The 26,103-nt window shown below is 40.8% G+C and overlaps 1 protein-coding gene across 3 annotated transcripts in view; it reads left to right on the top strand.

The window, feature by feature from the left end:
* dip2ba (disco-interacting protein 2 homolog Ba) overlaps positions 1 to 26,103 on the top strand; it is a 58,028-nt gene that overhangs the window by 7,715 nt on the left and 24,210 nt on the right. For all 3 annotated transcript variants that reach the window (XM_023267826.3, XM_055012909.1, XM_055012910.1), the window contains exons 2-11: positions 17,971 to 18,042; positions 19,912 to 20,067; positions 20,208 to 20,333; positions 20,570 to 20,806; positions 20,896 to 21,024; positions 21,804 to 21,923; positions 22,916 to 23,113; positions 24,289 to 24,380; positions 24,463 to 24,573; positions 25,875 to 25,998. In XM_023267826.3, coding sequence (XP_023123594.1) covers positions 17,971 to 18,042; positions 19,912 to 20,067; positions 20,208 to 20,333; positions 20,570 to 20,806; positions 20,896 to 21,024; positions 21,804 to 21,923; positions 22,916 to 23,113; positions 24,289 to 24,380; positions 24,463 to 24,573; positions 25,875 to 25,998 — 1,365 coding nt within the window. The remainder of the gene's footprint in view (positions 1 to 17,970; positions 18,043 to 19,911; positions 20,068 to 20,207; positions 20,334 to 20,569; positions 20,807 to 20,895; positions 21,025 to 21,803; positions 21,924 to 22,915; positions 23,114 to 24,288; positions 24,381 to 24,462; positions 24,574 to 25,874; positions 25,999 to 26,103) is intronic.

The following is a 26,103-nucleotide window of genomic DNA, read 5'->3' as shown; positions in this document are numbered from 1 at the left end:
CTGATCAGCTGATAATAAGATGGAACAGGTGTAGGTTGTATTGGGAATTAAGCAAGTTTGAGAAAACTAGTTAGAATTGACAAGAATTAACACTTTGCAGAAACAGTTTACACCCATGTCCGTCCAGACTCTTGTGATATATGTAGTGAAGACTTTGAAGGAATTTAATAGGTGGTTCACTCCCCAAGTCAGTGTCTGACAACATGTGAAATATGGGCACAATCCCCTCTTTTATTCTTGAGTTATGGTGTTAATAACAGCAATGAAACGGTTTCTTCAGAATGTTATAATGTCCTGGTGAAGCTGACCTGTGATCTTTTGTTTATAAGGTGCTATTGCATCATTTTTTATTTTGTTCTATTAGACATAGGGCTGCACAGTGGTGTAGTGGTTAGCACTTTCGCCTTGGGTGTAGAAGATCCCCGATTCGCGTCCCGGCATTCCCGGGATCTTTTCCCAGGAGTTTGCATGATCTCCCTGTACATGTGTGGGTTTTCTCCAGGTTCTCCAGCTTCCTCCCACAGTCCAAAAATATGCTGAGGTTAACTGATTATTCTAAATTGATCGTAAGGAGATTGTTTGTCTGTATATGTAGTCCTGGGACAGACTGATGACCTGTCCAGGGTGTCCCCTGCCTTCACCCCAAGTCAGCTGGGATAGACTCCAGCCCCCCCCCCCCCCCCCCCCCCCCCCCCCCCCATATGAATTTTTTTCGTAATTTGTGTATGCACTTTTGAGTTATGGCCAAAAATGTACTTTGTGAGGGCACGATGAGCTTTGACCACCAAAATCTTCTGCAGAATCCGAGTGGAAGTAAGTGCCAGATTTGAAAAATGTCCTCAAAGCAATCAAGAGATGCGCGGCAGAGACATAAAAAGACAAAACATGGAAATGAAATAAAGAAGAATAACATTCAACAACACTGATGCCATATATAATCAAAAGCCAAGCTAGTTTTAAAAGGAAGATTTTAAGCTTACGTTTAAGATTTCAACACTTTAAGCTGTTCTCAGATCGTCAGACAGATTGTTCCAGCTCCTTGAAGCATTAAAGCTAAAAGCGGCGTCACCGAAGTCCTGAACTAAAAGACTCGTGCCAGTGTACCTGAGGGGCCATGCTGGTTCACACATTGTAAACGTGCGAGACATGTATGCTATTGCAAGACTATAAAAGGCTTGAAAAACAAGTAAACTATTGCAGTATCAGTCCACAAACAGCTGATGTGTGGTCACGTTGAATTACTGCCCAGCCCTGGTGTCTGCATTCAGTGCTGTGATAGTCTGAGAGGACATATAGAAGCCATGAAATAGTGGAATAGTTGCACTGCAGTTGTGCAGAGTGTCCTGTCGGAGCTTAGTTAGCAAGCGTCCACTCCTCTGAAGTGTCCTTCAGCAGGACAGGATGTCGTCTGCAGTGCACGAGCAAAGGTTCACAATACACTTAGCATCCACCCATTGACGTGATAGGTGGCCTATTTATGAATCTCACGTTAAATTAAGTGTTTTAGAAATAGGACGTGTTTACAGACGAGACAAGCCTGTGCCCTGTGTTGTTGTAAATCCGTGAGTCACTGCAATTAGGTGTGTCTTCTTCTCCAGGGCACATCCGTCCACCACAAAGTGAGAGAACCTGTTTTAGCCTCTGAGTGTAAAGGTGTGACACAAACTGTGACTCATCATAAGGAAAGAATGAATGGGGATATATGGCAGGAGTGCAACAATATAAGGAAAATGTGCGATAACACTGCTCAGTATTGTAACAACAATATGACTTGTGCAATATAAACAAATCTCAAATGTATTCATTCTGCTGTTCCCATGTTGTTATGCTGTAATGGGTGTACTGCTGACGTAGACCCTAAACATCGAACAGCCTCTGCCCACTGAGTAAAGATAGCAGATACATTACTTTGAACATGCTTTTATTGAACTAGCTGTGCATGAATGCCCAACCAATTTAGCAACCCATTGGTTTAAATAAGACATTTCCCCTGCTCTCTTTAAAGTATTTTCTTCTAAACTCAACAAAATCATCTTTTGTCATTTTCTTTGCTTTTCTCTGCCCACTCCCCCATCATGCTAGCAAACCTTGCAGCCGGCATCAAATTGACACCAAGTAATCTGTGAGTAGCTGGAGGCTAGCTGGGTGCTTGTTTATCGCGGTGGTGATGAAACTGTGGTTCTTTGTTTATAGCACTAATTTACGGTATCAGAGGTTTCTCACAGTCTGCACGACACCCACCGTCATTCACCACTTGACAAACCTGCCATGTCAACTAGACTGAAGGTGACAACCGGAGACGTTGCGCAGTTTTCCCACTCTGTGCTTTTGGGCCCTGCAGTCATTTAGTAACGGGCTCAGATTCTGACACACCAGACAGCGCTGATTGATGCACACTCTGATCTGTACCTCTCTAGCTAAAACATGAGGTCATTAGTTGCAACAGAAAAATCAAGTTCACGTTTTGTTTTTGGTTTTTTTGGGGTTGGTGGTTTCAGTTTGGGGGTTGATGCAGAGCCCCCTTCAATGTATCGCTAGTCTACATCCACTGCCCAGGAGGCCACGTGACTGTGCTAATGCTCAAGAATGCTCTTGTGAATATAAATAGATCTAGCTGGCAAGACAAATTCGCTTTCATGCCTGAGGAGGAGAAAACAAGCATCTCTTTGACACAAAAGCTCTGCCATTATTGCAGCGGAGGCCACCCTCTCAAAGTCCTGAGGAGTCAGTCCTAATTGTGTGTATGTCTGTCTCGCTGAGGCTAATGTTCCTGGCTAGTAGACAGCAGCCAGTGGCAAACACATCCACGACCAACCAAGTGTCTGGTTGACCGTTGCATGTGGGTCACTGGTGCACCCAGGGGTTGTGTGTGAAATACTGCAGCCTGTTTGGAACTGACCCTCTTAGGCCAATCATCCTGCTGTCTGACGCCCTGAGAAAGTTGTAATAAGTGTGCTAATTGCTGAAGCATCGGACCAGTGGTTTTAGATGTTTTTATCAAGTTCCCTACAGTTGATGCGTATCTAACAGTACTGCTGACCACCTGAATGAATGAGCTTCTAGACTGATTTCATACCTTGCAGGCATATGTTAGCTTCACTTCATGCATGTATGCCACAAGAATCAGCATAAACACTTAATGGTCTGTCGATGGAATGATTTTGGCATCTGACCTGCATATATCAGATGTCAAAGCTGTGGAGACATCATTAAGGAATAGCTTTCATTCACATTTTATGTTTGTTGGTCATCTTGAAGGTCAACTGTCTGTGCATATGTGTGTGCAGCATTAGGTATACATTTACACCAAGGTATAATGGTAGTTTTGCATCTTTTATTACTTTGTAACATGTTTTTCAACAGCATTTTGGTCAACAGCTGTCAAACACTCACTGCTCTAAATTGACAGCGAACATTAGCTTTCAGGCTATAATGCAAAGCACATATCTTAGCTCGATGAGCAAATTAGCACGCAGGTCCACAGTAGACTGTATTCACTCATGTCATTTTGAAGATTAGGTAGCTAGTTAGCTTGTTAGCCTCTCAATGATTGCAGTTTGAATGGTTAAAAACTGTCAAGAATGTCAGTGTGGGCATCAGTGTTGTCATGATACCAAAATATGTCAACACCAGTACTGAAGCGATGCCACACAACAACAGAACATATTTTTGAGCGTGTAAATGCAAAGCAGTTCAGGGTGTGAAATGAAACCATAGAGCAACAGGAGAGAATTATTGTACTGTGATGTCAACTAGAGGAACTCTCCAATACGATTAACTCTTTACATGCTCATGTGTCTTCACCTTCACATGTCATACTGTGGCTTATAAAAGGTTAACCCCTTGCAGAGTGAAGCGCAGCAGTACTTTGGTGAACATTTTAATCTGCCATTTCATACTTCCTCCAGTTCAGTCGATCATTGTAACAGATGTTGATCTTTATCTTGTGATACCCTGACTTTCAGCCGCCGAGGAGCTATGGTTAAGTTAATGTTAGCAATATGAAGGCTGAGTTGAATATAAAAATGTTTGTCACATTATATGCTAGCTGGAGAGATATAGCCAAGTTGAAGAGTTAGTTGCTGACGTTAATCAGTGGAAATGCTGGTGTTGGTAAAACACAGCTCATCAGTTAATGTATTGGTACTGGGACGATGGGATTTAGCATTGTTTTTAATGCAAAGATATGTAGTACTGACATACAGTGCAACACTAGTAGACATGGTGTTAAAATGGTGTTGTCCAATTTCATAGTGACCACATGTAAGGCTCTGAGGCTAAAGGGACATATCTGATATGTTTTCAGACACGTTTTCTTCCGAGAAGTGTTAAAGTAATGTTACCAATAAAATATCAGAGTTGGTTCCACATTACTGTTGACTGTATAAAGTGACAAAGGGTTGGTATTGGCTCATGAAACATCCAGAATTCTACCCATAAACCTGGTGTCTGTTGTAAACTGTGCCATTTTTCTCTGCCTCACTAACTCTCAGCTGATCCACAGCTGATCATCACCGCCTTTTAAGAGAGTGTGAGGAACGTGAGTTTTTTTTTTTTTTTTTTCATAGCAGCTGGTCAGTTTCTATATATGAAACGCAGGCCTGCGTCACAGGAAGGGCTGATGGGAAACCAGAGATCAGGGGTAAAGCAGTCCTGCTGTAAATGTACAATGAAAGTTTCCAAAAGGTCAAATGCTCTCTTGGTCATTGGGCCATTTTTTGTTTTTTGTTGTTTTTTTTCTTTTGAATTTGTGCCTTTCGTTTCAATATTTCCCTTCCTAATTCCCTTGTGTAGAGCCTAACAGTTATCAGAAATTCCCAGTGAGTAGAAGTCCTCAGGAAAGTCCTTCAACTAGCTGATGTTTATCTCCCCTCTTGGCCCCTCAGAGCTCATTGTGCTAGAGCTCGGCTTATAGTCTTGGACCCCTTTAATTCAACTCCCCAGAGAAGGAGGTAAAACAAAGGCCTTGAAAACACATAGAATGGTTGTGGCTTCAGCCTCTTAATCCCTTCCAGTCAATAGTGCTGGTCTCTATGCAAGTCCATATATTACGTGTTGATTAACCTGAATGGAAGCCTTAGATTAATATTTTGACACACGGTTGAATCAGCTGCAGCTCTGGCAGCCTTAGTCATTTCTTAGAGATGAGTTAAAATTGGTTGTTTGCCTGTAAGCCTGATCTGTGTTGTTATTGTTGAGTATTAAACGGCATTTTGTGATGTTTGCGTTGAGACTTTGAGGGTTTCTTGAAAGATATGCCACATGTCACTGTGAGTAGTGTCAGCATATCAACGCACAGGATTTTTCACACTCTTCTATCAGTAGGAGGGCCCTGCTCTGAATTATGTTTGTGTGGTGTGTTACATACACCCACACACAATGACAGCACACGGATGACAGTTGTCTGGCTGTTATCAAACTCACTTGGCTGTGATTATGTTGAAACAGTCACTAGACGTAACGCTGTATTCCAGGAATATCTAATAAAACTTCTCTTTGGTCTCATACTGTGTGCACACGTGTTGTTATGAACATCTTGAGACATGTTAGGTAGATGGTGAATTTTTGCCAGATGTGTGGTGTCATCTAGTGAGAACGTCATGTCTGCCTCCTTATAATTATCACCTATATCTGTACTGATGGATATGTTGAAATTTTCATTACAGCATTGAGGACATTTTCCAAAATCATTCATACTAACATGCCAAAACCACAATAAAACCCACCAGGTTATCTTAGATTTGGCCTGCACTTGTAACTTGAGCCAGCTTTAAGCCATTTTGAAATATTGTTTATACTGATAGACTACAAAAATAGCACAGCAATCATTCACCAGAGTTTTAGAGTAGTTTTTACAGCACAAAGTCAGACTGATGTTTTCTAATACATCCACTTCGCAGAGGGCTTTTGAAATAATCTGTTTTTGGTGACTAACCTCTGGGATTGTAGTTTTGAAATGTCATTAAGTGAATCAGAGTCATACCAGTTGCTTTTGCTGCACTTTCACTTTTATCTAATCCCTCAGCAGCCTGTGCGGTAATGAATGGTTTGCTGCTGTCAGCGCCTCTCAGCCACTCCCTTATGACCTTGCACCTTAAGCTTCACATGAGGTGAAAAGATTTGTTTGTGGATTTAAGATTGTGACAGGCATTTATACAACCTGTTTTTCACTACAGTGGCTTTTCTCATTTGCGCTTTCCTTTAATGTTGCACCTTGTTAAGCGTCTCCGCACATTCAGAGTCGTCACTTTTAGAGCCGCAATAGATTTCCCTCCTGATGACATGCTGTTTAATGATTGCGAGTGGTGGGTGGCGTGAGGTCACGACCATGAGCTGTCCAGAGAGCGGAACGTAGGCAATAAGGTCTGTGGTTTGAGTGTCCGCTGTAGACTCAACAGCCAGAATGCAAGTGTTTTTCAAAGACTGCTCATGGCTTGTTATGAGCTCATAATATTGATTTAATGAACCAGCTGCCTGGCTAACATTACTCCATCTACATTAATGCCCTCCTTTAACCCAGGAACAATAAGGCACCTGTCGAAAAGCAACATAGATATAGATGATCTAGAGATAGATGCGTCATGGAGAATACATTGCAGCACTAAGCTTAGTATATGTGACACATTTTTTCACTATATTCTCTTGTGTACTCACCCACTACATCTTTGTGTTAGGACAATAGAACACACAGATGACACTTCAGTTAATGTACAAACCCCAGTGAAAGTCCAGTCCTGCACTTGCGACCCCCATATCTCTCAGCTACAACACTGCTGCAGTGAAACCTGAGACCTCTTATTCACTTTCACTGCTCAATACACTGTGTTACCCGGCAATGCTGAAGCACTAGTCTGTCATGCAGTCTGCTAGCCAGGATGACTGTCTAAATACGCTTCTTCTCGGTTTTTCTCTTCTTCACAGAGTGCTGAATTAAGTCAGAGTCAAGCTACTGACCTGATTACATTCTTTTCATGGTTGAAATAAATTGGCTGGTGGAGAAGGTGACACAAGAACTCACGCAGATCAATTTATACCATGGAGCAGATCTTTTTTTTAGACAAGGTGATACTCATAATATTAATGTTGTATCAGTTTGATTCAAGTGTCTCGCTAAGCCAAAACAGCATGACAGAGAACCAGCACCCACAACACTAGTGCTCTGAGACTGAAGCAGCTTAATGGAATTCAGCCAACCTTCATTTTATTGTTTATAAATGTGCTTTTCCTACTGTGACATGACACAGTGTTCCCTGCAAAATGGCAGAAAGTGAAGCATACTGTAGAAGTTGCTTGCCACACAAGATTCTCTTGATAATTCTCTGCCTAACTTGTTATGTTTGGTGTATAGTCTTATATGTTGATTTTCAAGGCAAAGCATGACATATGAAGTTATGCTTTGTTATGTTTTTTTATGGGTGACTTGGCTTAATGTGAAGACTAGAGGTAGGGAAGCACAGCGAACCTGACTTCCTGGAGTTTCTGCCGTTTCTCTACAAGAAGTGATTGCGTGTGGCCCACTGCCAAGAAATAGTTACAGCTGGAAACTCTGTTTAAAATTACAGCTGGTCTTTTTACATTTCAGGATTGTGTCCTGATTAAACAAATAACATGCAACATAGAATTTTTGTAATGAATTTTTTTGGTCTTTTGCTCTTTTTAGACATTGGGTCACCTTAGATTAAAGTCAGCTGTTTGCTTTCGTCTTTACTTGAAACCAACCTAACCTAACCACTTCCTGGTTCTGGCTACTTCTTGTAAAAACATGATAGTGGTAGACATCTTCTTATCTTTGTCACACATTTTGACTCGTCACATCAGGCTTAATCACTAAAATTAATGATACTTCAGTCCTTTTGTCTCATTGTGCCATTTAGTGAGCCAGCATCCACAGTATCAGTGACATCCTTTGTACATTAAATGCAGCCCGAGTGTAATTCATCTCATTCATTACACTTAGTGACATGCCCGAGTGTCTGCTGTTGAAAGAGTTTATTAATAAAGGATAATAATGGTGCGATAGCCTCTATTCAATAACATTTGCAGGTAATTATTCAGTCGTCCATTAGCTCTAGATGACAGATAATCTCTGCTGTAGAGGATACAGTTCATGACAGCATAGAAAACTAATCTGACCAGAAATCAATCTGGGATTTGGCCTCTTGCTCCAGGTGGTCTCATTCATCTATGCAACTAATGCTACAAACACACTTGTTGGCTAAAAGCCCATTGCAGTTTTAGGCCACTTTGGGTCACTAACACATGGTTTCTCCTGGCAATGAGTCTGTGTTACTTTATTTGATGAACACCTATGCACGTTCCTGTTATCTATCTAAAAATGTCTGTTACAGTTGAGTAAATATAGTTTTTTTTGTAAATTTGCCCAGTTTTTGTAAAAAAAAAAAGTTTTTCTCTGTTTTTTGTTGTAATTTTTTGTTGTTTTTTTGCCGCTGGCTGAAACTTTTGGAGGATGCCAGAAATTCCTCTGTGCAGGAAAAACCCTTTAACACACAACCCACTTCTGCTTATCTGACGTCAGTTTTCTGACTCTGCAATTGACTCTATCAGTGTTTCACCAGTCTTATCTCTTTGATGAAGTAATATGCCCTGAATTTATCTCCACAACGGCTTGTCTTTGCCAAGGTTATACAGCCTGCCCGTCATTGTCTCCGGGGAGGCACAGTGACCTAAATTAGTATGTGAAAGTATATTAACAGCAGCGTAAGTGAGTGGGGAGTGTCAAAAGTCAAAGAAAGATAAACTGAGTCTGTATTCAGTGAACTGGCCTGGCTTATGGAGAACAAAAAAGAAAATGTGCTCTCCTCATCACTGTGGCTTTCTCATACAAAGGTATAAATGAGCTTTTAGTGCTGTAACAATCCCCAGCTCACAACTCCACTGTACTCACACAGCTGGCTAAAGAGTGCTGGATCTGCCAATATAAAATGTACAATGTAATAGAAGTAATGGAGGAAGCAGAGCAGTAGTCCCTCTGCACTCAACGAGAATGTGAATGCTTTAAAAGCTTGGAGGAAACATTAGTTTTATTCCTTTGGCAAAAATATCTTTCAGGATGCCGACCGGTCAGTCTGATTGTGCCTCAGCTGACGAGAAGGATTGTTGCGTCCACTTCATAGTAGAACTTATCATAATTTTTAGCTCACTAAAGCCTGGACAATTGAGTTTAAGTGTTTTTGTTCCTACAGGAAGGTCTGATTTCATGAAACGATTAGGTGCTTGACTCAGGCAGGGTTGAACTGGCCAGCACGTTTGTGTGCGTGGGTGTGTTTGTTCATATGTATACACGTGTTTCTTAGGTATTGTGTTTGGAAGGCTTTACAGATGAGAGAACGTGTGAGCGCCTCACATTCAGGATACGAACACACTGATGTGCATTCATATTCACAGTAAGATAACACTTTCTAGATAGCGGTGGTGATACCCACTGCGTGGTGTATGTACCAATCTATATACACCACAAAAACATTTTTATTATCAGTATGTTTCAGAGTATCTGCTCATGTCAGGTTGTCTTGTCGACCTTCATGACATACTGTACGTTTGAATGGTAATAGGGAATCATCCAGGGCTGTCACTGCTGGCAATATCATCATTTATTGGGGTATTTCTGTGAAAAATTTCACTGCCACTTGAAACTGCCCCAAATCGTATCCCAAACATTCCTTTGAAATGAGTTTTTATGGAGTTTTGAAAGTAAATATTGCATTAGTTTTAGTTTTCTTGATAGAATTAATCATATTTCCCCTATCTGCATGCAGCAAGGCTTTAGTTAGACATCTTTTATCTTATTTTGTTTATACATGTAGTTTAATTAGGCAGTCCTATTAAGGTATTTTGCATTAGAGTGCATTACCTTTGCCTCAGTTTTAACTAATAAACTGGAAAATTAGTCCTTATTTCATCTATCATTCATCACTGGAGTCTTGTGCAGAAGAATCTTATAGAGGATAACAAGGATAAACGATATCTAACCATATTTTGAGCATCTCAACTCAATCCTGATTGAACAGGGCAGTTAGCTGTCAAGGCCTGCTGGTTCCGCAAAAGAAAACCGGATCTAATCTCCAATGGAGATTCTGTCAGGAGACATTACACTCCCCCAGCGCTTTTGTCAGCTGGCCGGCAGATTTCTCCAGCCATCCAGAGATCACTTCATCCTCCCTGCCTGCCTGAAAACCCCCACATGGGCTCACTGGATCCCAGAGGAATTGCAGTCCTGCTTTTGGAGTGGAAAATATTAGTCCTGAAGGAGGGAGGTGTACGTCCAAATGTTTGAGTCACTATCCAGATATGAGCAAAATACCCCGAGTGAGAACTGATTGGTGCTGAGACCTAAAAGTTGTGATTCGACTGCTGATACAATGAGAAAAAATCACATGCAAACTTCTAAATCTAAACAGTCCTAAGTGTGTGGATGCTTATTCAGTTTCTGGCAACTCTTCAGCTTCAATTCCTTTACCGACTTCATATAAAATCAAAACTATTAAAAAAAAGTACCATAAGGCTTATTATATACATTCATGTTTCACAAGTGCTAAATAGAAAAAAATGAGGATGAGATAAAATATCTAGAAAGTATTGTAATTACAAGTAGTAATCAAACTATTATTTGACATAAATGTCTTGATCTTTTAATTGTTTGCTCTATAATCTATGTCTAAATTGTAAAAGAAAATGTCCATTGCAAGTTCATAAAGCCTAAGGTTGACGTGTTTTTTCAGGTAAATCCCGAAACCACTTATCAAGGAGGCTGATACCCAGTATTGAGTCAAGCCAATGGTATTTGTATAGCAAATTTAAAGTAACAGACAATGAGCCAAAGTGCATTCCAGTATAAAGTAAGATTATTAGTCATGATACCAGTCAGGTAGTGCTGTGGGTGACTGGTGACTACAGATAGACAGAGGCAGCTGCATCAGAGCCATAGTAGTGAATTTTGAAAATAAGTTATATTATCGGGAATTGATTACAAAAATCTGACAGGCCAATATTATATTATTGATATTTAATTTGCCATTACTCTGATCAATGAAAAGCACTAAATCATTACTGCTTTATAACCTGGGCAAAGTGATGTTTGACAATTTCTTGAAATTAAATGAAAACCCAGTTCTTCTGATGACGTGTAATTGACTAGTTGTGTCAGCTCTAGTCGACAGTATTAAATGAACAATGAGATGAATCTCATTCTATTAGACTGTTTTTCTCGTCTAACTGCTTCCTTTTTTTGAGCATGTGATATGAAAGTAAGATTCTTAGATCTGCTTTGACTAATGACCAGGTGCCATTAAAAGGCCTTGGTGTCACACTCATTCATTTGCATTTCCTGCCAACTGCTATTTACCCATGTTCTCAGCACAGTCTGTCCATTGTTTTTGTGTTTCTGCTCAGAGTCTCTATAAATAAGATCTTGTGGGTGACGTTAGTTCCTCCTCTCTCAGCCCCTGTGTTTATGTGTATTTACATGTAAATGTGCATACTGGGCCTGTTTGTGTGGGGGCTTTTCTTGGTGGTTATGCTGTGCTTCTTGTCCCTGTCACTTGCTCACCAAGACCCTTTGCAGAATAGCTTTTTGTTTTTGTGTTTGCATCTATTTCTTGTGATGTACGGTAGTAGTAGTGTTGTATGTTAGCATCGCATTCGCCACAGACTGTAAACCACTGATAAACAAAGACACCTTTGTACAGATGGAACCAGTATCACAAGCTAGAGGCCCCGCTATTACTTTGCTGTGCTACAAGCATGTCCAACACTGTAGGGTTGGATGCTAGCCTCTGTTCAGGCGTTTTTGTCATTTGTGCTTTTAACAAGTCCACGCAAATGTCCAGACGGAGAGATATAATCTGTTAGGTTAGATGTAATCTCAGATTACAGATTAGGTTGAGCCTAAATGAAACACTGGATGATTTTCACAGTGTGAAAGGGATGTTTTATACAGCTACCTGTGCCATCTAGATAGTTAATCATGGTCACAATGTTTGTTTATGTACAGGTGTGAGTCTGCAAGAAACTTGTCACGTGTAGGTTTCTGTGTGCATGAAGGGTGAGAAACCCATACAGGCAAGAGGAAGTTGTGGGTGACGATCATGTCGCTTGCTAATCTGCCTGCTGTAATTACAGCGCTCTCTCAGTTGGGGGCTAAATGCATAAGTAGGGAAGGGTCTTAATACATTGTAAGACACTAGATACGTACACACTATACATACTGTACGTAGTGTTAATGCATTCTGTTTGCAGTTTCCTGTTTTCCAATCCTGTTTGTAAAATTACATAAAAACATATATATGCATTTTTTTGGCATTTTGTTGGCTTTATTTGACAGGCAGACAGGAAAGTAGGGAGAAGAATTGGGGGGAAGACCTACAGCAAAGGGCCATGAGCTGGAATTAAACCCAGGCAGCTGCGTTGGGTACTACAGCCCCTGTTTATGGGTCACCCACTCAACCAGTTGAGTGGGCGACCCACAACTGAGCACCTACATAAAACATATTTGATGAGATGACACTGAATCGTTGAAACTAATCCTGTCACAATTATTACATTATCGCTAGATTGCAGTTATTTTAACTGGCTGCACTCATTTCCTCACTTGTGATCATCATTTTCATTCAGCGGTGTCAAGACAGCAGGATGACGCTAACAAAGAATTGTTTTAATCGCTGTTTCTACAGCATTTTTACTGTTTGTTTCTCCCTACTTCTGCTACATCAACCGTTTATCTCAAGGCACTCAACTTTTAATATTCAATTGATTACATGTCAGAGAGCCTCTATTAACATCAACATCAAGGACACATTTTCATTTGAAGCCAAATTAGAGTAGTCTGAGGAGGCAGTCAAAGGTGATGATGCCACTAATCTAAAACTAATAAAGACATAAAATGAAATTTAAAAGACAGTTAAATAGGTTAATTGCAATTATTTGTCAGCTAAAATGCCACGATTATGACAGCTCCAGTTGCAACATCCTGAACAGAGAAGTAAAAAACAAACAAACAACTGACTCAGTGCCTTTTGTTCATTTAACGTGATCATGTGAGTGCTGGAGGACTAATCAGCTGATTCTTAAACCCTTCAGTGCCCCAAACATACACACAACACAAATCTAAACCTTCTGCACTCTACTTCACTCTGCGGATGTTGAACTGGTTGTTTCTGTGTTCTCTCTCACTCTCTTCTGTCTGTCTGTGACCATCAGTTATTAGCTAATCTTTGAGGGCTTTTGCGCAAGTTCAACTTTGGTGTTTTTTCATTTGAGAAAATGTGCTATGACTACAAGACAGATGGAAAACTTTGGCAGGAACAAGTGCCTCGCTAAGCCTCTCAGTTTTTTACAACTCAGCTAATATCAGTAAAGAACGTCGTAGTACAAAAATTGGCAGCAGATTGAGGATAAAAAAGTCGAGGAAACGCTGAATTTGCTTTAGTTTGAAAGAAAAGTCGAACAAAAGGTGCCGTTTGTGGATACTGCTTCCAGTAATATTTCACCCACTGCTAAACGAGGAGGCTTGCATGAAGTTTTATATGTTTCTAGTGAGGATTCATCCCTATTCATTTGTGTGTTACTGGTATATTTCCCCCACACAGTGTACTCCTGTAACCTCAGCCTTCCTTCCAACGGTCTGGCTGTGTGCTGCTCTCATACCACTGTTGATTACTCATCATTTAGTCACCCTTGTTGTGGTATTAGTGTTCCTCTTACGGTTTGTTTGACAAAGCCACATAGTCTATTGTTGATAGTAACCCAAGAAACAAAGTTTTAAGTGTATCAGCTACAGATAGTCAGATGAGTCTCCATTTCAACTGCTTGGAAAATCCCACTGAAACAAATATGAAGACATGAATACTCTGGTGCTATGCTTTGGCATCAGAACAGCTCCTGATTGTGTTTTTCTTGGATTGGCTAAACCTGTATGAAATCTATCTTATCTGGAATTTTCTTGCAAAGACAATTGCAAAGACATTACAAGTATTGATAGTTCTTTTTTTTAAAAAACATTTTTGTTATTTGGGTGTTCTTTAGCAGAGTATAATACACATTTCTGTCTATGAAATGGTCAGAAATAATCAAAAAATACATACATTTCTGTCGAATTAGATAGCACAGACTCATTAGCCTTCACTCTGCACAGTTTGATGATGCTACTGAGGTACATAATTACCCCCAAAGGCCCACTTTCAGCCAGGGAAACCCTCGCTAATGTTCACTTTTCATTGTTTTACTCTGATTGCAGAGATGAATGAAGGGCACTAGACTAGACTTCCACACTAGACATCATTAGAGATACACTACTTGACTGTTTTCACCTTTTCAGCAGCTGGAAAAAGTCTGGATTTATTTGGTGCACACATCATATCCACTGTAGCTTAAAATTACGAAACAACGTGACGATTTGAATTCTATATTTGATGGCTTCAGCGCTGATGCCGTGTATGGACGGATGCACAGCAGACAGATAAAGCATATTGAGCTGCACAAACACAAAAGCCTCTAATGTGCTGGATCATAGCAGAGGATGCCAGTGCAGATTAAAGCCAAAGTGGTCAGTAATGCTGGAATGCACAACTTCAACTGCAAAACCCTTAATGTCAGAATGGGTTTTAACTCGCTGGTATTATTGGTGTAACTGGGAATGCAGTTTGTGTCTTTATCCTCTCTGTGACCCAGCACTGTCAGCTCAGAGAGGATCATTCCTCTGTACGACTTGTCCTGAGGTCAGAGGTCTACAGCAGCAGTTTAAAGGAAGAGTGAGAGGGTCACGCCCATCTTGTCATAAATGAGCTCTGAGAAGTTAACAGCGTTGGGCCTGGATGACAAGGAGAAGGATTACGTCGATTGCTTTATTACAGAGATTCATACTCGGTTTAGCCCAGCTAGGGCTGCAGCTACTGCTTATTTCCATTATCAAATAGTGTTATAATAGTGTTGATTATTTTTACTATTAATGAGTTACTTGTTTGGTCTATGAAATGTCAGAAATTGTGAAAAATGTCCGTCAGTGTTGCCCTAAACCGAGGATGATGTCCTATAGCCCAGAGGTTTTAAGTTTACTGTCATAGTGGAGTAAAGAAATGAGCATATATTCACATTTAAGAAGCTGGAATCAGGAAATTTTGACTATTTTTCTTAAAATCAGTACTCGGTCTGTTAATCAATAATCAAACGTATTCAAAGGCTTTGTCATTTGTAGTGTGAAATATGTTATCAGTGCAATGAAATTCAAGCATTTTTTTTTAGTGCTGTGGTTAACCTGTTTACAGCATACCCTCATTCAAATGCACCTGGCACCCACATCTACTCATACGTATTTACTGAGGTAGACAAATATTGAAAGTACGAGTACAGTGCAAGAAGTATATATGCAGAAAAACATGGCATGTCTTGTATTTATGGTGCAAAAGTTTAATATTTCCTTGTAACAATGCTGATGTTGAAGATTAATGAAACAGAACAGCCAGTTGTTACAGCTCTAACTGTGCCTTGATCATAGCATTTTAAGTACGTTCGGCATATCTAAGGACAAAAACACACAGTCCTGGTTTGACATACTGACACACATCTCACAGAGGAGGCTTAACATGCCACTCTGCTCCCTCAGCATTCATTCCTCTGTGTACTGTAGCACCCTTTAACCTGCACCAGCTGTGTACACACACACGCACACACACGCACGCACACACGCATACACACAGATACATTAGCTTCCTGCACCTCAGGGGACTTTTTGGCCCATGACTGAGTCCTCCTGGCCAGTTGGCCCTCTCTACTAGTGCGGTGTTTTCCAATCAGCACATTCCTCCTTCTCTAGACAGACACACTGAGATGATTTTGGCAGCGCACACACAGGGTGGGGTAATGCTCATATCCTGTCCCCTGACCTCAGATTACACACACACACACACACACACACACACACACACACACACACACACACACACACACACACACACACAGTTACTGTACTGTTTTGCACATGCTCGCACTCAAAACACCACATTCTTGCTCTTAAAACGCACAGCTTTTCCTCTGTTTTGAAGCAGCTGTCACAGTCGGTCTTTCAACCCCAGAGCTCCTCAGTGTCTTTCTGCCCACTGCCAGCCCCAGAGCCAGTGTGGTCGTGCCAGTCCGTGCCTGTTGTTATGCCCAACACCAACACTGACTCTTCTGTCTGTGTTAATGACCGCCACCCCTCCATCTTTCCATCTCCCCCTTCCTCCCTCCCGGCACCACTTGGGCACCAGGACTGGGCTTGGCATCGGCCCGTCTCCAACAACAATGACGCTCCAGTCCACTCCAATCAATTTGCTGCTGATTGCTGTGCTTGCATGTCTCTCTGTGAGTGTTTTCCTCTATCTAAACAAGACTGTAGCATGTCTAAGAGATGGAGAAACAAAGAAAAGGAGACTAGAACATGCATTTGCTGCTGAGTGTTTCATCCTGGCGAGTGTGTGTACCCAAGCATGAACTCAGGGCTGGTTGTTGGCAACCCCATTTGAGCTTTTTACTCAGAGAATGACAAAGCACTCAGCACTCAATCACTCACTCCCTTCCACTCTGAATGTGTCTGACTTTGTTTTGCTGGTTCTGCAAATGTTCCTCCCTCCTCCCCTGTTTCTCATAATTTAAATGTTGTGAAACCTCAAGAGTTTTCTGCATGGGAAGGATCACACAAAAAAAGTCTGCATAACTTAAATTCAACCCGTCCTGGCAATCTGCATGCTCAGTCCTAAGGGAAACTTCCTTTCTGATTCTGTTGTTTATCCAGGCAAATCCCACACTCAAGTGGATAGTGACCGGAGTGTGAGAAAGCTTTAAGACACCACACACAGTATCTTAGTCACACATGGGACTCCCCACCCAGTGCCGGCTTATCCAGCCCACCTCCCTCCAATCTGCCTGTTTTGGTTCTCTCTGTCTCCCTTATTTTCATTCCATTGTTGTTTCATGCACACACTAGACTACGTTCCCTTTTGCTTCCGCTGCTGGCTCTCACCTTGTGTTTATCGCCCGTTTTCACTAACTTCAACCGCTGTTTTTGCTCTTTTTAAATTTGCTCCTCGGCATTTCCTCCTCCTCTCAGTAGGCTGGACGAAGGTCTCCTTGTTGTCACTGGTCAGTGTGGAGGAGGTGTCGAGGGATTGAGGCTAAGCAGCCCTTTGGCGCATTGCACTTGACATAGCATAAAGTGTTATCACTGGACACAGGAGAGGGGGAATATCTGTGAGAGTGTGGGAGAATGCAGCATTGGAATTGTTTGTGTGTACAAGGGGAGTGCGTTTATGTTGGGTAGGGTGTGTCTTTCATACATGTTTGCTGCACAAGCAGACTGTGTGTTTTGGGGTCCGAGTTTAGTGGACTTTGCCATGCTTCTGTCGCTCTCTAGCAAACTCTGGTAGCAGTGGGAGTCCTGCCAGTCCAAGGCCGAATGAGGAAGGGGTGGTGCTGAGCGTACAGTGGGAAAAGGGTGATGGTGGAGGGGGTGCTGGAGGAGATAAATGGTTGAGTCCCATGTGAAACAGGCTCACATGGCTTCCTCTGCTTACTATCCCAACTGTTCCCAGTGGCCTTCAGTTTTGTCATTGTTCTCCGGCTAGCGCAGTTATCTGCTAGTCGCTGGAATCATATTTGGGTTTCTTGGCCAGGAGGAGTTTCTCGTGTACTAATCGTGTTTGTTCACCGGGGCTAATGTAGGGCCAAACAATGGGGTTATCTCTTCGTTTTGTTGTAAATAGACTTAGCCGTCAACATGTGGACTTCAGTAGATTTGGTTTAAAGAGGATTATTATTATGACTCAAGCGCTGCATATGTATTAACTAAAGCAGAAGCTGTGTGTGTGTCAGAGGAGTGTTGTGTGTAATTTATCTGGTTTATTTGTGTGCACGGGGATCTGGTGTTTGTGTGGTAATTATGACTAACATAACGGTGTGGTGTTGCTGTCCTCTCTCTCCTAGGTGACATCACACAGAAGGGCTATGAGAAGAAGAGAGCCAAGCTGCTGGCCTCCTACATCCCCCATTTGCCAAGTAAGACCAGTTCTTCTTCTTCTTCTGCTCTTTGCATTGCCTCACCTCCCTTCTATATCCAACTTCTTCCTTGTCTGCATAATTTTCATCTCCTCTGTCAGCATTATTGTTGTCGCTCACATGGAGATTCAAAAACTTGAAATAATTGCATCAGAAGAACTCATCAAGTCAAGAATTCAGTTTGCTGGAAGTTTTTCAGCTGATCATTATGTCTGAACTGTAAAGAGAATTACACTGAAAAAAACTGTTTTGCTTGTGTGGTTATGTGAAGTTTTTTTTAACTCCATAAAAAGTGGCTTTACTGACTGACTGTTGAGCTTGAGTGCAGTTCTCTTTGTTCAAGTTATCCAAGAGAATTTCTGGCTTTCTGTGGCACTCTAGTGGCCAAAATAGGAATTCCATATATCCACACATACAGCCTCATTAAGCAACTCCTGTAATAACTGCATTACTCTAACAAATCCCCAAAATACCTAAACAACAGTGTCATTTGTTAGTGTTGAATAAAGGAAGTCACAGAGACAGGGAAATACCAGAGTTTCTCTATATTACCATTTGAGTCACCACTGTGCTCACTGGCGAGCTCATCTCTCTGGTTTCTCTCGGTCAGCCGCCTCGCATAAGGGTGTGGTGTTTCCTCAGGAAAAATTGCACTATGTCGAAAAAATCCTTCTTTAAGTGTCACTGTAAGCTAATTTGAGAAGAGCAGTACTAAACTCTTTCCTGCTAGTTTAACTTTGGCCTGTTTTAGCATGCGCTACCGGATTAGTCACGATAAATGATTGCACAGAAATGGAATTGAAAGGGACTAGGTCTCATTTGAGTGATTTCCTCTGAACCCCAAAATGTGCCTGTGGGTTTAAAAGGCCTCTCGTCTTTTAAAAAAATGAAAAAAACTATACCATTTTTCACAGCTAGAAAGAAAACAGAACAATTGGTTTTCAACTTACAGATGGTTATTGAACTAATCATAAGAGAAAATTAATCAAGTCTAAGCTAAAAATTGTAATCTTTAATTGAAATAAATTTATTCTATATGCCATTCTTAAAAACTGTTAAAAAATAAACCATTTGTTTACCCAGATTCTTAAAAAAATAAGCCAAAAATTCTGCACTCCGCAGAAAAACTGAGAAGAGACAAATATGGAGAACAAGTTAAAAATGTTAGTAATAATATGCTTATAGTATGTAGAGTAAAAACATTATACATATTGTTTCCAGATTTTAATTTTCTAAATAAAATAAAGTAATTCTACTTCTGTTTTATTTATTGCACTATAAGCATCTCATACTGCACAAAAGGTATTTTTGAGTTCTCTCTACTTCTAGCCATGGTTGTGCTCTTTCCATAGAGTCGCAGGACTTCATAGGGATTCAGAGGCCTGATACTTGGGAACAAAATCCCATTGTTGTTATTGAGTTCTGCTTTTTATTGTCTTGTGGGCAGCTTGTCTTGAATGTCAAAGCAGGCACTGGGAAGCTGGAAAGCCCCAAAGGTGACCTTGTGCTCCTGCCTCTATCTCCTCAGGTCCCGTTCTCCCACAAAGCCATCATCTCCACAGAGATTCTGTTGCCCAGGCCCTCTGGGAAGAGAAGACAATTGACTAAAAATATATTTGCTTGAATGTAACCTAGTTTCATGTACTCTGTTAACAGTATAAGTTGCATCAGTCAAGTACATGCCCTTATTTCACTTCATATTTGGAGCCTCGGTAGTGAGGCTAAATTTAGAGAGCTTCTCAGAGAATCATATAATATTTATGCCTACATGTTGCTGTAATGGCATTATGTAAAGTAGGAGTGGGCTCGTGTTTATTTTTCATTAATATGTTTGTGTTGACTCTTCCCATGCTTGCCTCTGTTCTGTAGATGTGGATTTGTCTCTGCCAGATGTACAGCTTTCCCCGAGCCACAGTGCTGACCCCAGCCCGAGTCCTGAGGCCCCGGGCCCCTCCACCTCTTCAGCCTCCAAACACCATCGTGCACACCGCAGCGGAGGGGCCAGGGATGACCGCTACAGATCAGGTATGCAGCTTTCTATACATACATAAAACACTGTTAAACAAACCATACAGCGCCTTAAATGAACAAACAAATTAGCAGCATATCAGTTTACTTTTCATTCTATTTTCTGATCTGTCGCACTGTGCTTATTGTTTGTGTAGATATCCACACAGAAGCTGTGCAGGCAGCACTGGCAAAACACAAAGAGGAGAAGATGGCACTGCCCATGCCAACCAAGAGGCGCTCAGCATTTGTCCAGTCTCCGATAGATACCTGCACACCTCCAGGTTAGTTTAATTTCACGCTCTCAGTGGACAGGTGGTTAGTGATGATTACGGGACATGCAAGTTAATATATTATAGCACCAGTGAATGTCCACATAACTGAAATGGCCTGGAGTAAGGTAATAAGTTATTGCCAAATGCAGTTCAAAATCAGAAATATATTGTTTGGGTCTAAATCATGTAAAATGGAAATAAAGATTGTATCAGGACCAGAAGACCAAGTTCTGTCCTGCTTTCAGACACATCTTCTGCATCAGAGGATGAAGGCTCACTGCGTAGAAAGGCAGCTCTCAGTGCAGTCCTCGCCCAGAACCTGCAGAGCCCCGATTACTGGATCAACCGCTCCGTCCAAAGCTCTTCCACGTCCTCATCTGCTTCCTCCACACTCTCCCATGGAGAGCCCAAGACCCAGCCACAGCCCCAACTGCAGCCTGCTGCCTCCGTGTTAGCCGACGTACTGGCGCACACACGCATAGGTAAACCTAACTGCAAGGGAGCTCCTGTGTTTGTCAATATATTCTAGTATTTTTGTCCTTTATGATTGTCATTTTGTCTCCTCCTACAGAAAACAGTGTCCCCCCAGATGTGACATCCTCCACTCCACAGGAGAGAGGATCCAGGGTGGACCTTCCTCCAGCAGTCAGAGGCATGAGCCGAGGACAGAGCCGCTCCAGCATGCTGGATACTGCTGACGGTACACTCACAAAACCCAGGATTTATACATCTGTGTGTTGATGCTATAAATGTATGTGAGTGTGTAAAGTTCTGTTGAAGTGGGAAGAAGAATCTAAATAACCTATTCCTCAAATGTGTGGTACTTGGGATACTATCATCTGGTTCTTTCTTCAGATTGGGAGGCTCAACCCTTCACATGTTCTAATCATGCCAATTGAGTGAAATATTTCATCTGATTCCCAGCGTTGCAGTGACATAGCTGATGGAATGTCTTCAAATCAATAAGCGATCTACCCATGTTCATCCTAAATCACCTTCAACATCATCCTCATCTCACTGTGGTGAATGCTGCTAATGACAGATATTTTGTGTTCTTTCTTTTGGGTCCATTAATCCTGTCCCTGTCTTGCCTTTCATTTAAAAAAAGGAAAAAGAAAAGGTAATATACATCAAACCTGGGGAAGGGGAGGGTTGCTTCAGCAGCCCAATCAGCTTGCTTTCCAGCCTGGTGTCTACCTGTCTTCATGTTTGTCTCGTGTCATAGGTTTAGAAGTAGAAAACTTCCTTTAATTGATTTTCCTAAAAATTGTCCAATCTGTGTCTCTTCAATTACAAATTTCCCTTTCGAATCCTTCCTGCTGCTGACTCTGATCCTGACTGTGCTAGTGCGTAGGCCTGTGTGAGAGCGTGTGATGAAGTAGAGATTTGTGTTAGAATAGAATTGCATGTGTGGGTGTGCGCGTGTTTGGTTTGTTTGCATATGTTTGTAAAAGGTGGCTGTTCTTGGTGTTTGTCCAGGCGTGCCTGTCAACAGCAGGGTGTCCACGAAGATCCAGCAGCTGTTGAACACACTCAAACGGCCCAAAAGGCCACCACTCAGCGAATTCTTCCTGGATGACTCTGAGGAAATTGTAGAAGGTGAGACACATAATGTTTATCTACTCACAAAGCATATTTATAATGCTTGACTTTCACAAATCCCTATAATGTCGCCTGGATATCCTCTTGGTGCATTCAGTTCTTTTAAATACTTGTAATATGTGAATTATGTCGCTGACACTGTTATTGCAGGTTTACATCCGTATTCATAACATATTCCCACCATCTATTGGGTCAATATATAATTGAGGGACCTTTGAAGTCCACGGGATATATCTTGCATACGTTTTTATTAAAAGTATAAATACTAGTGTTTTTTATGTTCATAATGATCATGTCTTTACAAATTCCATAATTATTTATTATGGAGACAATCACTTATTAATAAAAAAATGACTGGATATCACTAAAATGTCAACTAAATAACCATCCCAATTTAATAACAACCACCTTCTAATTAACTGAACAATAATAAAATAAGCTTATTCAAAAATTGTTTTGATTGTGTTCTTTTTATTAAGTTGATATAATCATGACAGAAATGTATTTTTTGGTAATATATCAATTTTTATATGGAAAATAGCAAATTTTGTCTGTATCTGAGAAATCACTTTCCACTAAGTTCCCCATTACAAAAACAGCTCTCAAGGAAGTGTGTTAATTCCAGATCACATGACCTGCTCCACATGATGTCATTTCCTCCTGAAGAAAAGGCTGGCAAGACTCCAAGGCTTTCTGAGTTATTTAATATAAAGTAGTGTGTGAGTTAAATGTGGATTTATGGCATGTCAATAGATTTACTACAATATCTTTACAAATAACTTTCAATTTCAATTTTACTTAACTGTATATATAATATTTAGAAGAATCTTTCTGTAAAAATGCCATGTGGTGTTTGGTTATAGGCGGCCATGTTGATTTTACGCCTAAAAAATAGCAAAAATGTCAACTATGATACCTGTCAACTATGTTACAAAAAGTCCTGCAATTCTATATTGACCCTACTCATCTGTGCCTCTTTTCATGTCCAGTTCCCCAGCCAGACCCCAACACACCGAAGCCTGAGGGACGGCAAATCATCCCGGTGAAGGGGGAGCCCCTCGGAGTGGTCAGTAACTGGCCTCCTGCCCTGCAAGCTGCCCTCGCCCGCTGGGGGGCCACCCAGGCCAAGAGTCCTGCCCTCACTGCTCTGGACATCACTGGCAAACCTCTCTACACACTCACATACGGTGAGCAATACGGAGACTCATAAGAATGTTTGTGTAGATGTTAACCTGCCGGCAGGTTTGAAAGGCATGTTATCTTTACAGAAATCACCAAAATTGCATCATTTATCAGAACCACAATCTTTAAAAACAGAGAGAATCGTGGGATTTTCAACGTACAGATGGTCCTTGAACTAATAATCTTTGACAGATAGATAAACCTAAGCTTCAAATTGCAGTATTTCATCAAAATCCCATTTTTTCTACATGTTTCATTTAATCATTTACCAGAAGTAAGCCATTCCCTTTAAGCAGATACTGTAAAAAGCAAAAAAGCTCCTCAGTGCAACCATGAAGCCATTAGTGACTCAGCTGTTTTTGGCTGAACTAAAGGCTGTACTGGAACAGAGCAGATAGAAGACAAGTATGAGTCACCATTTAAGAAATTATTTTTTTTTTGCAGTATTGGTAACACCTATGGGCAACTGGAAAAAATGTTGCACATGTTGATTTCAGGTCAGTTAAATTTTGGTAAAACAAATCAATTAAATTCAAGCTTTTTTATTTTTTCAGGGTTTATGACACTATGTCCATCAGACGGCACAGAAGACATTTTTAAGTTCTGTATACTTCTAGCCATTTTTATGTCTGTTCCCACAGAGGTACAGGACTTCATACTGCAGTGAAAAATGAGCCCACGGGGAGTAAAGAGAATGAGTGGTGGTCTGGTAGTTGAGGCTTTGAGTTACTGATCAAAAAGTTGCGAGTTCAAGCCCCAGTGTTGCCAAGCTGTCACTCTTGTGCCCTTGAGCAAAGCCCTGAACCCAGACTGCTCCAAGGGTGGCCCTGCACTCTAACCCCAACTGCACTGAGAGCTGCTTTGTGACAAATGAAAATGTGACAGGAGCGGAAAAAAACACACAGAAACTGCTTGAGGTTCAGCAAGTTAAACAAGTAAACTTTTTTAGTTTCTGAAGCCCAGAAATGGGTATTCAGTATTATTATATGAGATGTATTTCTTGTCTATGAGCTGAATCAAATGCATAAATACTTGTTGACCTGAGCAGAGTAACACCTACAGTAAAGTATGGAGCTTCAGTGGGTTGTACAGTTGAACAATCCTGGAACGGTTATACAATAACAATACATTGTACCAGGACATTTGGAAAGAAATTGTTGACTTTTTTTTCCCCCAACAGGCAAACTATGGAGTCGCAGTCTGAAGCTTGCCTATACGCTGCTGAATAAACTGGGCACTAAGACTGACCCTGTCCTACAACCTGGAGATCGGGTAAGAGTTTGTCAGCCAGTCGTGTCTTGGTATGTAAAATGTAAAGGAACCTGACATTAAAATACATTTCTGTGCTTCTCAGGTGGCATTGGTGTATCCAAACAGTGACCCAGGCATGTTCTGGGTGGCTTTTTATGGCTGTCTGTTAGCTGAGGTCATCCCTGTGCCCATTGAGGTGCCGCTGTCACGACAGGTAACGATGCCCGTTTGTGGTAAAATGAAAGATCAGATTGAGTATAATTATGCAAACAAACCTACACATGCTTTTTAGAAGCTTTTTTTATATATAGTTGAGCAACTGTTTTATTAATCATTCCATAAAAAACACTCAGTTCCAAGCATGTCACTGTTTGGGGCTTGCTCTGGGGTTCAGGCATATGGGTTCTGTAAAGCATCTTGAGACAATTTGACTTGTAGTTGGCGCTATATAAATAAAATTGAATTGAATTGAATTATATTTTTCACTGCGTATATGACATTTAGAGCTTAATGGCTTATTGCTCCCATGGCCGTTGAAACAAATTTGTTTACATCAGGGGTGTTAGGCTCATTCTAGTTCAGGGGCCACATTCAACCCAATTTGATCCCAAATGGGCCCTACCAGTAAAATCACAGCATAATAACCTATAAGTACATTTTTTTCCCTTTGTTTCAGTGCAAAAGCACACATTCTGAAAATGTTCACATTTAAGGAAGTAACTTTTTACAAAACATTATGAACTACCTGAAATTTCTTCTGGAAAATAACTTCAGTTTCAACAACATTATACCTCAGTTCATCATTTACACATTACAACTTACAGATCACAGAGTGTCTACAAAGGAACAAAACATTTAGTCACAGATGTCTGGAACTGAATGATACAGTATTTTACTTTATGATCAAAAGGACAAAAGACAAAAAACAAAAAGAAGACAAAATATTACAAAAATGAAACACAAAATGACAAAAAGTGCGACAAAAGTAGACAAACAGCACAAGTGAGACAAAAAAAATCTGAAAACGACAAAAATGATGCACAAATCAATGAATAAAGCGAAACGCAAAATGACAAAAATAAGACAAAAAACACAAGCGAGACAAAAAGGAAACACAAAACAACAAAAACAAGAAACAAAAGGACAAAAACATGAGACAAATGACAAAAGTCAGACAAACACAAGACAAAAACAAGACAAAATCTTACAAAAACGAGACTCAAAATAACAAAAGAACAATATAGTATTTTACTTTATGATCAAAACAACTTGTCATGGTCTAGAAATTATTTTAAATTTATAGTTTTACAAATATACAATTTGCAGTTAATGTCTTCTCTGTAAGTTTTACACTTTACAAAGTCATTTACGGGCTGCATGTTTAACACCCCTGGTTTACATGATGATCGATTTATTGATAGCTATTGATAGAGTGTATGTATGTTTTTTAATTGTCACAGTTTTGTACACAAGCCTCTCCCTGTTGCTCTCCTGACCCTTGTGTCTCTTCATTAGGATGCAGGCAGCCAGCAGCTTGGCTTCCTATTGGGCAGCTGTGGTGTGAGTTTGGCGCTGACCAGTGAGGTGTGTCTCAAAGGGCTGCCCAAGACACCAAATGGAGAGATCATCCAGTTCAAAGGTAGGCAAGATTAAACGGTGCCTGTCTGAGTCTCTTAGGTGGCCGTTAGACGGGCTCATTAAAAGAAATATGGAATACGATGTTTAGAGGTGGATGAGGAGCCTC

This window comes from Amphiprion ocellaris, chromosome 8 (genome assembly GCF_022539595.1).
Source record: "Amphiprion ocellaris isolate individual 3 ecotype Okinawa chromosome 8, ASM2253959v1, whole genome shotgun sequence".
NCBI lineage: Eukaryota > Metazoa > Chordata > Actinopteri > Pomacentridae > Amphiprion > Amphiprion ocellaris.
Note: the sequence above shows the minus strand (reverse complement) of the source record. Positions and strands in the feature narration are given on the sequence as shown.